A 12,598-nucleotide genomic window follows, 5' to 3' on the forward strand; every position below is an offset into this window, starting at 1 on the left:
CAGTAATTTGAATGTCTCAATCATATCACCCCTTTTCCGCATATCAACCAATTTCTGCAATCCACAAATCTTCAACCTGTTCTCATAAGGTTCATTCCATAGACCTGCTATCATCTTGGTCATTCGTCTCTGGATCCTCTCCACCTCCTCCCCATCAAGAAAATATAATAAAAATATATAAAAGATTTATTATATATTTATATTAAAGATTATAAATTTATTACAAGAAAAATTGAATAAAAACTTCTTAGTATCTAAACAACTTATCTCGGGTAAATATAGAGTATTCAGATATTTGTCACTATTTCTTTCCCTTTTAATTTTTGTGCAGTTGTTTGTCATGAACATATATCATTTTTAATTAATTTAATTTTTGTTTCAGGAAGAAATATAGGACTATTATCTGATTCCAAAGGTTTTGTCCAGGGAGTTACATGGGATCCTTTAGGCAAATATGTTTCAACTCTTGGCTCAGACAGGTGAATGAATTGTCCTTTGTTTTTAATTCATTACTATTGCTCTATACTCTAAGCATGGAGTTGCCAAACTTAGATTAGTAAAGGAATGAGAACTTCTTGGTCATAATCCTCTTAAAATCAATCCAGTGTTGAAGAAATTTGATATTTTAACTTCATTTCCCACATGATAGTATGTTTGTTGTATGTGAAATATATTATTATTATTAAAAGAGATCTCCACAGAGTCAGGGGCTCATCAAGAGAGACCACATACTACGCACACCAGCTATCATACCTGTTCTTGAATTCATTCGTACTACTTTTGCACGCAACATCCAAAGGCAATCCATTCAATTCACACACAACGCTATGAGAGAAAAATCCACCTCCATCCAAAAAAAAAAAAATCCAATTTGGAGGAGCTATTAGAGGAAGCTAATAACAAGAGCAAGAGGGTGAAGATTATAAGTCTTCTGCCACACTATGATAATTGCAAACTGAGGATTAGGGCACTGATAGCAAAAGAATCAATATGCAAGTTGTGTAAAAGAAATTATATAGAATTTGTGGATGTATGGTCCGAATTTGATGGACGGAAGAATTTATATAATGCTGACAGACTGCACTTAAATGGATTAAGAGTTAGGTATCTAGAGAGTTTTGTTCACCAAGAGTTGGAAATGCAAAGTCAAAACTAAAACAGTTAGGATGGATGCAGATGTGTGTGTGTGCGGGGGGGTCCCAATTTTCCTCATGTGTCCCTTTAGGACCAGTTGAGATTGTGTCCTCTAATGAAGGACTTCTAAGTATGTATTTTTTTTACTGTAGATCCGTTGTATGTTCATAGTGCCAGTTTGACTATTCTGAGGGATGAAAAACCCAAGTTTCCAGGAGAAAACCCCCCCTCTACCTTTGTGTGAGACCGAAGAGACCAGATAAAGGTTCCGCTCATCATAGACTGGAATTGAACCCAGATCTTTCCAACCAAATGGCTTTGTCTATACCGACTGAGCTACGGCGGCTCTAAATTGGGTGGTCATTTTTGGATGTAAAGGTGATTGTGTGGGGGGTATAAAGGGGGTATGCTAAAGTTTCTATATATTGTACTAATGCTAGAAGTATCAGTAACAAGAGGAAGTTTTTGGGATTGGTTAGTGCCACCTCGCCAAAAGTTATGGGCATTATTGAGACCTGGTTAACAGCAGATGATGTAGTTACAGGGACAGAATGTGAAGAGTTCACTATTTTCAGTGAGGAAAGAGAAGATAGGATGGAGGGAGAGATCCTGCTGATGATGGCAGATGAATTGCAGCCAAAAAAAAAAAAAAAAAAGTAGGAGACAGGTAGGCAGTCTGATGTGAGATTGAGTCCAGTAAGGCAAAATACAGTTATTGCTGTTATGAGGCCAGGAGATTCCAAGGATAATGTGGACGACATGTATCAGCAATTTAGTATGAGTGCAGGTCGAGTAATTATTATGGCAGCTATGAAGACATGTATTGGAAGAAGGAAAGATCACTTTACAGGAAGGAAATGGAATTTATACACCTGCTGAGAGATAATTACTTCAAGCAGCATGTAATGGAGGAGACTCGAGATATGAGAGTGATGGATCTGGTCAGTGGCGCACCCAGAGGGGGGGGGGGACCAAGGGGCCCGGGTATCCCCCAAAGAAAAAGAAAAAACACTAGATAGAAAATTTTCCAAAAATCTTTTGCTAATTAAGATTCTTTTTTTTTTATTTATGTTGTGTCGTGTCTTCTATTTCTATACTACTTATGAATTAGCGATCACTGCAGATGCTCAGTCATAGGGCATATGCGATGCATAGTGTGTATTTGCAAATCGTCCACTCAACTCTCCCCCCCCCCAAGGTTAAATCCTGAATGCGCCACTGGATCTGGTCTTATGATCAGAAGAGCTGTCTATAACCAAAGGCAGCCACATTACCTCCAATTGGGCAGTCATGACTTAGTAATTTGCAAAATGTGGAATTTTCTGTCAAAAAGGAGTATATGTTGAACGACAAGGCAGGTGCAGTTTAGTTACTGCAAAACTCTTGTACCTTTTATATTTGAACATTTCTGGTTAAATATCTTCTGCTCCTTGCCTTTCCATGTTTTTCGGGTTTTTGATGGCTTTTCTACTTCAAGTATTGATGTGGGCTCCTGATTGCATTCTACTTGAATATTTTCTAGTACTGTTGTCACTTCTCATTTTATTTGCCTATATCATTTCTTTTCTCCATTTCTGAGATATTTCCATATCTTCCAGAATTTTGTCCCCTTCCTGATATTTATCTGTATACTTGCTAAGCTTAGGAGGAAGCTCGAAGCTGTGCCATGGCATAAAAATCTGTAAAGGTAGTATGTTAGCAGTGCATGGGAGATAATCAAGGGATATCTGGAGAAAGCAATATCAGAATATATATCCAAGATCAGGAGGATTCATCAGATAGGAGTTAGATGGATGAATAGTATCATTAAGCAGGAGCTACAAAAAAACAAAGAGTTGTGGTGGGTATATATGGAGAAAGATGACTAGCAAGCTCATGAACAGCACAAGGGTAAGAAAGGCAAAATCAGATTATGGCTATGGGGCTTAGATGAGATACCAACTTGGGTTTTATAAGAATGTACAGAGGGAACTGGCAATGCCTCTGATTGATTTGAGTCTCGGCTCTGGCAAATTTCTAAGAGAGTAGAAAGAGGGGAAAAATAATTCCTTGTATAAAGGAGACTCTAAGACTGCAGTGCCAAATTATAGACCAATTAATATCTCAGGATTGGTGGCAGACTTTGAACTTTTCCAGTAATAAAGTTACTGGAAAAGTTCAAAGGCTCACCACTGTCTGATTGATGACTTATATGGAAGCTTATGAGCAATGCACTCTAGATTCCTTTATTTTAAAACCTAGTTTGGCTTCGATATCTTGATGATGTTTTTGTTATCTAACCACACAACAGCCAAACTTAAATACTTTCCTCAGCCACAGGAACAAACAAGATAAATGCATACAATTTACCATCGATATTGAAAATAAAAACTCGCTTCTTTTCCTAGATATGCTAGTTACACATCTTCCCTCAAGCAACCTATCAGTCACTGTCTACTGCAAGCCCACATGTATTGGCCAAAACATACATGCCAACTCTTTCCATCACCACCCTTCATGAAAACCTTATTGCCTTTAACACCCTCAAAAAGAGAGCTATAACAATTTTCTCTAATGAGCAAGCTCTTAAGCAAGAATTGCAAATTATAGTAATATATTTATAAACAGTGCCTATAGCAGAAATATCATCAATAAAATTCTTCATAAAGCTACACCTAAAATTTGAAATAATACAGATTAGTGGTTTTCAAACTGTGGGTTGCAACCCATTAGTGAGCCATGAAATCAGTTTAGTTGGTCATGACCAAAATTTTTGAAAATGAAATATAATAGAAAATATCAGAGTATCTCATCGATTTTGTTGCTTTAATACATTCACATGGAGCAGTTTCACTTCTAGCATTTCCCCTTCAAGAGAAACTTGCTTGAAGGTATATTATGTCCTTTCCACATTGGATGGGCACATTTTTACAAAGTTTTAAATATATATGGCATGCTAGTTTGAATGTTTTTGATTAAATTTTAGTTGTAAAATTAGTATTGTCTTAACGATAGTGTATAGTGAGAAGAGAGTTTATCATTATGGAGACTCAAGTCATTTTCATTCCAGATGTCTCCAGTTTTCACTAATTGTTATTATATATGATACATACTCTAAACATCCATACTATATTTAGTGATACAGTAAAGCTACTTTGTTTTCTTGTATTTGCAGTATAGTGTCTGTTGGAAAGTGGATATTTATTGCATATATATATATATAGGGACATTTTCATTCCTCTTGTGAAAGAATAGGCGTAATGAGCAAAACCTTGTTTATTCTTATGAATAAAAATGAATTCCATGTTTTATGCCAAACAGAAATCAGAAAATTTTATTTAATGCCATAGGCATGATATGGCATTAAATAAAATTTCCTAATTTCTGTTTTTGCTGTTTATTTATTTATTTTTTTCCTGTGTTGTATTTAAATGTTAATAAATTATTCATGTTTATTATTAACTTGTTACACTTTGCTTTTACTTTATTATATGTAGTAAGGACCTGCATTGTTTATGGAAATATTTGCTTCAGTTTAATGCATGTGCTTTTCATTTCTCTTTGTGGCAAAGGCGGGATAAGTTGCATGCATTTTGCTGCAAAAATCATTTTATATGTTTGGAGCCAGTAGTATCAGATATTAAACTAACTTTGGAAGGTGGTAAAGTGCTTGGGGCATGCTCCACCATTGCTGTGAGATGACTGTTATCAACAACCTCAGACCCCTCAGGGTTATCACATGAGTGCTTGGTCAAGAAGTAAAATGTATTTTATTATTATTATTACATGACACCTCCAGGGAGTCCAAAGACTCATCGACGGAGGCACAACTCTCTGTCTCCACCACCCAATCCACTAACTACAATGAACCAACTACTTTCATCATTTACACCATTGCCATCTACCACAGACCACCACCACTAGTATTTTCACAGACAATCACAAACATCCATGCCCACGCATGGATTCGAACCCACAACATTTTGGCTGGAGAATGGATACGCTAACCACTCTTTATTGTGAGTCACAGTCAGAAAAGTTTGAGAAACACTGGATTACAATAAAACTATAAATAAATATTCCATATATTAAAGGGTTTATCAAATAAAATAAATAAAATGCTACTTTTAAACCACCTATGAAAGTTAAAAACATATTCAGCTCCTTCCAGGATTCCCCTACCCCCCTTTCATCTTGTGGTATACTGAATTTGGTGTACCTGTAGCTTACCTTATATTGGTAAAATTGGATGCACAATTCCAATCCACATAAAAATACAAATGACACATAAAATTTAACAATTTTTGTAAATTGGGCCTCTCTCAGATCATGTTCTTTAAAACCTATACCAAATTGATTGTAAAGGTATCTGTTTGTTACATCATACAAAAATCTGGTGTGAATAAAAACTTAAGGAAGCCTGTAAAATTTAGATTAGCCATCCTAATCTAAACAATAATGGTGACCTAAAATTCCCAAGAATATCCTAAGTTCTTCAACAAACCATCATTTTAGAAGTCTAAGCAATAACTACATTACTTATTTCATACATTGGCCACCAGTACATTTTTTGTTCTAGAGAATATTAGGAAAGAACTTGACATTGTCGGCATCCAGGAATGCATTAGCAGAGCTAATCTCAGATGGTATGGTCACTTAAACAGAATGGGCGAGGAAAGATTAGCAAGACAAGTGTTCTCTGCCAGGTTGGCAGGAAAACGACCCAGAGGAAGACTAAGATATAGGTGGATTGGTACGGTACAAAGTGCCTTAGACGATAGAAATATAAGATCTGGTAATGTTGGAGTCTTGACAAGTAACAGACTGATTTGGAGGAAAATTGTAGATAGGAAGTTAGTAATGATGTAAATTTTTCATGTAGTACTATCATATCCTGTACACCCCTTGAGGGTACATGGCAGGAATTTGATGATGATGATGTATCTGTGAGTAATCTCTAGCCTGATTTTTATTACTTTATATGCTTGGTTTATGTTAAGCTGAATAATTTCTAACCAGATAGATAATAAAGGAGGTCAGGCCAGTAGTGTTAATGGTTGATCAAATTAGTGTGACTTTAGCATACCATGTGTACTTTAACATAGCTTGTCTCTTTATATTGAGTATACTCCAGATTATAACCACATGAAGATAAAAACGGCAGGTGATTATTTTGGTTTATGTTAACCTGAAGTTATAACATGTTTCTATAATTTATTTAAAAAAAAAAAAACTGATTTAAATAGGCTGTTATTATGGGCAAAAGATAATGAGTAATTATCTTTGATTTTGTTAAATATTTTTATTTATATTTTTATGATTTATACTTAGAGTTTGTTACTTGATTGTGTCCTTTCTCATTAAAACCTTATTCAATTAAAATCCTACCAGCTGCTCTATTGTTATGTTGTTGCTTTCTCATTTTCTGTTTTATATATATCTATTCTATCTTTCTATCGCTATTTTACTTCTTCAGATATCGGGCCTAATATACTTATATCTAGGATTGTTTCCTCTTCAGATACTGGCGAATTTATATTTTGCTGCGCCAGCCAGTATCCTATAGCAGAAAAGGATCCTTACTCAGGGAGACAATACTGGATTCTGAGGCGTTCTTACACAATGATCTTTAACTTTAATGCTGCCATATAGATTCAGATTATTGCAGTCATGACCTGCATCTATAATTATATACACTTTCTAATTCCTTCCCGTCAAAATAGGTTCTATTTTTATAAGTGGCAGTTTGGAATCGTAATCAGGCATGACTCAGGTTTAGGTAAATATGACGTTTATTGGAATATCTAAACACAATACATAAAAAATTCATACACTCAATTTGACTCAGTACTAACTAAAAAGACTCAATTTAAGAGGTTAACATATTCCAAATTAATTCAAAGGTTAAGAAACATCGTAAAACACAGTAATTGAAAATTGGGATAGATAGCAAATGATATGAAGTTAAACTAAAATTCCTTTCTGTAATGCTATTTATAAGATGATATAAACAAACATTCTAATGTTACTCAGTTACTGAAATCCACAATTCTGATCTCATTAAGTTAATCCTATCACATACAATTACTAAAGATCTTTTCCAAACAATTCTTCTTACTCTCTCAAAGGAGGTTAACTTTCTAATTAGAGACCGTCCACAGAGTGCTTTAGAATACTGTTCTTAATTTCACATTCGCAAACAATCTTCTCTCTTCTAATGAATTTTATACACAAAATAGAGTAATTTTACCTTACCGAACTTTTTCCGCATCTTTCAGCACCACGTGTACATCTGGTTACTTCTTGTCTATTGGCTGTCCTTACGCCAGCGTAGGGGTTATGCTATCTTCATGATTTCTGCTGAAAACAGACTTGAATCTCTGTGTTTCAGGATACATTTCGATGGGACTTTTCAGCGATGGCTTGATTCTGCTAGGACTGGAAATTTTTACCTTCAGCTCTGCATAGAATCCTTCTCCATTTTCAAGAAAGCCTGCTGTCCGACATCTTATCTTAGCACAGACGCTCACTCCCTTTACGCGAATTCCGGCTAACTTCTGAGCCACCAAACAGGAAAACAATACGACAAGAGAGAGATTTCCGATAAGGCGCTCGTCCCCTTATATTCCTCCTTAGAGCGCCCTCTTTTTCCTCAGTCCCCTTTGTACACGACCCATATCTTTTCACCCCTTGGGTTCATCCCTTGCTTTTTCCCGACGCTGTTATGCTCTTGTATTCCCAGAATTCGGGTCAATATACATTCCGCTTAAGCAACTGCCGCTAGCGTTACGCTGTACACGTGTAGTTTTATACCTTCCAAGAATTATTATTTGGTAACTATTTGATGACTCACAGTTAATTTTACACATCTTAAGTGAGGCTTAAATTAAGTCAGATTATCCCTCTTATAAAACATACTCTAATAAAATCTTAATGTGAACACAATAGATTAAATATATTGTACATGAAATAAGAAATGCAAATTTTATACATAAAGTGAAGAAGTTTCACTTTTAATTTTAGCTGATGTGCAGGTATTTCTCTTTTTTTTGTAAGTTTAATATGTTGGATTCTGAATGAATGATTTCTTTGCAAGATTCCTTCATTCAGGATCTAACAATTTAATATAGAGAAATGTAAAGTTATGCATTTTGATATGACTTACAAGCTTTGCATGACCTTAATGGTACAGGTACTCTAGGAAATTGATGAGAGGCCATATTGCTAAGGTTGCCAAGGTAGCTCATAGGGTTACTTGGTTATTGAAGAACACACTGATAAGCTGAGATAAGGAAGCTAGCATTCCTCTTTTTAAGGCCTTGATACATCATCCATATCTGTATTTACTATGATCAGATCTGTTTACCTGGTATTCTTGGTAATGAAAAAGTAGTGGAGAGAATCCAGAGGTGATTGGTCTGCGGAATGCTTCCTATGAGGATACATTGAGAGTTTGTGGGCTGCAAAAGTTGGTTGATAGGCAAAAAGGTGGGGATATGATAGAAACAGTTACTTAAAGGAACAGAACTTAAAATTAGAGAACATGATGGCAGAACCCCCACCACAAGAAAAACCTTAATATAAGAGGACTGCAGAGATGCGTTTAATGTAGTTCCACTGTAAAACTTTCTTTTTTTTTTTTTTTATCATTGGTACATTATTATACTTATTATATGTATAAAAAATTATTTTATTTTGTTAATTTATATTTGTGTATAATTTTATTTATTTATTTTTTTTTTTTTCTCACCAGGAATCAGACTAGGGTAAAACGATTAACAAATCATTTAGATTTATCATATTTTTGTGTAGTGCCATGTAGCTTGTGTTTTGTGCATATGTATGTTTTCATAATGATGATCTCGATATAGAGGTTGAAATGTCAAGTGTTATTTTCATAATTATCATCATCATCATCATCATCAAATTCCTGCCATGTACTCTCAAGGGGTGTACAGGATATGATAGTACTACATGAAAAAAAAATTACATCATTACTAACTTCCTATCTACAATTTTCCTCCAAATCAGTCTGTTACTTGTCAACACTCCAACATTATCAGATCTTACATTTCTATCGTCTAAAGCACTTTGTACCATATCAATCCACCTATATCTTGGTCTTCCTCTGGGTCGTTTTGCTGCCAACCTGGCAGAGAACACTTGTTTTGCTAATCTTTCCTCGCCCATTCTGTTTAAGTGACCATACCACCTTGAGATTAGCTCTGCTAACGCATTCCTGGATGCTGACAATGTCAAGTTCTTTCCTAATATCCTCGTTTTTAATATGATATTGCCATTGATGCCATCTGTTCACGCCTCTAATCTTTCTCAGGACTCTCATATCTGCGGTCTCTAGTCTTTGGTCAAGTGTTTTACTTCTGACCCAGCTCTCAGACCCATAAGTTAAAACTGGTTTGAACACTGTCTTGTATACAGCTAATTTAGTGTTTCGACTAATTTCTCTCTTATTCCATATGAATTTATTCAATTGACTTCCCACCATACCAGCTTTGCTGATTCTGTTGTCTATTTCTATATTTAGTTTACCATCTTCAGTAAAAATCGTGCCTAAATAGCTGAAATGTTTTACTTGTTCCACAGGTTCTCCATTCACAACACAGTTGACATTTTCAATGATTCTGGCTATTTTCATTGTCTTTGTCTTTTTATTGCTGACCTTCATACCATATCTATTACAACAGCTATTCAATTTAGTCAGAGAATCTTGCAGACTTGTAGCGAATTTATTTAGAAGTATAACATCATCCGCATAAAGCAAAGAGCTGACATTAACATCTCCAATTTTGATATCAGGTTTAATACCACATTCCTTCATAATGTGATCCATATAGATAATGAATAACAGAGGGGGATAATGTACATCCTTGTCTCACACCAGATTTAACATTAAACCATCTTCCTGTACTTCCTTCAATTCTAACTGCTGACTTACAACTCAAATAAAGACTAAGTATTGCTTGATATAATGCCCCATTGACACCATATAACTGCAGCGTATTGAATAGCTTCTCTCTTGGCACCTTGTCATATACCTTTTCCAGATAGACAAAACTTAAATACAGATCTTTGTTATATTCCCATGCTTTCTCGACTATTTGTCGTAAAGTGAAGATCTGATCCTGACAGCCTCTATTTGGCCTGAATCCAGCTTGTTCTTCACCAAGCTTTTCTTCCACAATTCTTCTCAACCGTTTCTCAAGTATACTTGCATAGATCTTGCCAGGAACACTCAGTAGGGAAATACCTCTGTAATTCTCACATTCAGTTTTATTTCCCTTTTTATATATGGGTACTATGAGAGCTCTACTCCAATCATTGGGAATTCGTCCCTCTGTCCAGTCTTTCTGAACTATGCAGTGCAGCCACTGTAAGACTCTCATACCACCATACTTCAGCATTTCTGGTCAAATATCATCTACTCCTGCTGCCTTTCCACATTTTAAGCTTTTGATGGCTTTTTCTACTTCAAGTATGGATATGTATTCCTGACTGCATGCCTGGTCAGTGTTTTTTATCACTGTGCTGTCATCACTGCTTGTTTCATTTAGCAGTTTTTCAAAGTAATTACTCCATACTTCAAGGATATCTTTTTCTCCCATTTTCATGTCACCTTTATCATCTCTAATTCCTTTTATAGCACTCTTTCCTCCATTCTTAAGCTTCTTCAACAACCTCCAGAATATTTTGCCACCTTCTTGATATTTATTTCCTATATTGTTGCCAAAGTCCTCCCATGACTTTTGTTTAGCTAGTTTTACACAGTGCTTAGCATTCTTAGCATTTCATAATTATAAGTAAAATAATTACTCTAATACTTGTCTTTTTGTGTCCATAAATTCTTCACAATGAATGCTGACCACCATGTAACCTTAAAAGAAAGAAGTTACTTAAAAGGTTTATAGGATTTACTTAAAGGGTTTTATAGGATTGATACAGGGGAAATGTTTCAGCACTTGGCTAGAGGGACAGCAGAACAAGAGATCATTCCTGAAAGTTGAGTAAAAATGTGGTTGGTAAGGATATGAGAAAATTTTTCACTTGGAGAGTGGTGAGTAAATGGAATGGAAGAATTAGTTGTGAATGCTTTGTCTGTTAGTGGATTCAGGAACATGTATGGTAGATACTGTGTGGATAGTTAGTATCTCTCATGATGGATATTCAGACTCCATGGAGATGTCTGTACAATAATAATAATAATAATAATAATAATCATCTTCTTCCTGTCTTGTATTAGGCCTAGAGGCATGTTACAGTCTCATTCCATCTTTTATATTGTCTTCCAGCTGATCTCTTCCCCAAGGGTTTGTTTGGTGATTCTACTATTCTACTATTAGCGTATCTACTCTCTAGCCAAAAGGCTGTGGGTTCAAATCCCACCATGGGCATGGCTGTTTGTGATTGCCTGCGAAAATACTAGTGGTGGTGGTGGTAGGGAGTAGATGCTGCTTGTGTAGATGATGACAAAGACGGAGAGATGTAGAGTAGGTGCTCTCCCTCGATGAGTCTTAGAACTCATCGATGGATCTGCAAAATTACTTTCATTTCTGGAAATTTTCTTTGTTCCGAGTTATGTGATTTCTTCCTTGCAGTGCGTGAGAGCATTCCAGTTACGTAGAGTTCAGTGATTGCCGCCACTATTGATTTTTAAAAGGAAGACGCTACCCAAAGAAAAACTGCTTAAAGGAATGTTTGTACATATTCATGCAAAAGGCTGGATGGATGGAGGAGGAATGAAGTTGTGGATAGATAAAATTTGGTCTAGGCGCCCTGACGGACTGCTGAAGAAGCCAGCCCTGCTAGTATGGGATCAGTTTCATTCTCACAGAACAGAAGATGTTAAAAATAAACTCAAGGAATTGAAAACTCGGTTAGCTGTAATTCCATGAGGTCTAACTAATCAGTTTCAACCTTTAGATGTGTGTAATTGATAAACCATTTAAGGGATTTATGAAGGAGAAGTGGAACAGCTGGATGCAATCTTTAGATTTTGAGGTTACGCCATCAGAAAGAAGGAAGAGGCCTAGCATTTCGCAAGTTTGTGAGTGAGTCAAAGCTTCATGGGATACTGTGAAAACTGAGACAGTGGTTAAATCATTTATGAAGTGGTGCATTAGTAATGCACTGGATGGTACAGAGGACAGTTTGTTGTATGAGGACTCAGATCCTGATTTAGAAGAGGTTTCAGGTGTCTCTTGATTTATCTCTGGAAATGGATTTTGACAAAGAAGATTAAAAGGTGAGTACTCTTTCCTAATTAGATTAGGTATTTGTTGAAAGTAGACCTACTTATTACTTTATATTTTTAATCCTGCAAGTTCATTATAATATTCAGTGATAAATTATTTTTCCTAAAAACTGTACAAGAAAAGGGAGTTCGTCTTATACGGTGGCAAATACAGTATATTATTGGTTGTTCATTCATTCATTTCTTCCATGATTTCATTATTTCTTTTATGATTTA

General features: G+C 35.6%; 1 protein-coding gene across 1 annotated transcript in view; it reads left to right on the top strand.

Moving 5' to 3' along the window:
* Caf1-105 (chromatin assembly factor 1, p105 subunit) overlaps positions 1–12,598 on the top strand; it is an 88,465-nt gene that overhangs the window by 42,956 nt on the left and 32,911 nt on the right. Inside the window, exon 6 of the mRNA XM_090403880.1 lies at positions 383–479. Within this exon, the coding sequence (XP_090260006.1) occupies positions 383–479 (97 nt within the window). The remainder of the gene's footprint in view (positions 1–382; positions 480–12,598) is intronic.

This window comes from Typopeltis vanoorti, chromosome 14 (genome assembly GCF_054136105.1).
Source record: "Typopeltis vanoorti isolate ZY-2024b chromosome 14, IOZ_Tvanoo_1.0, whole genome shotgun sequence".
NCBI lineage: Eukaryota > Metazoa > Arthropoda > Arachnida > Uropygi > Thelyphonidae > Typopeltis > Typopeltis vanoorti.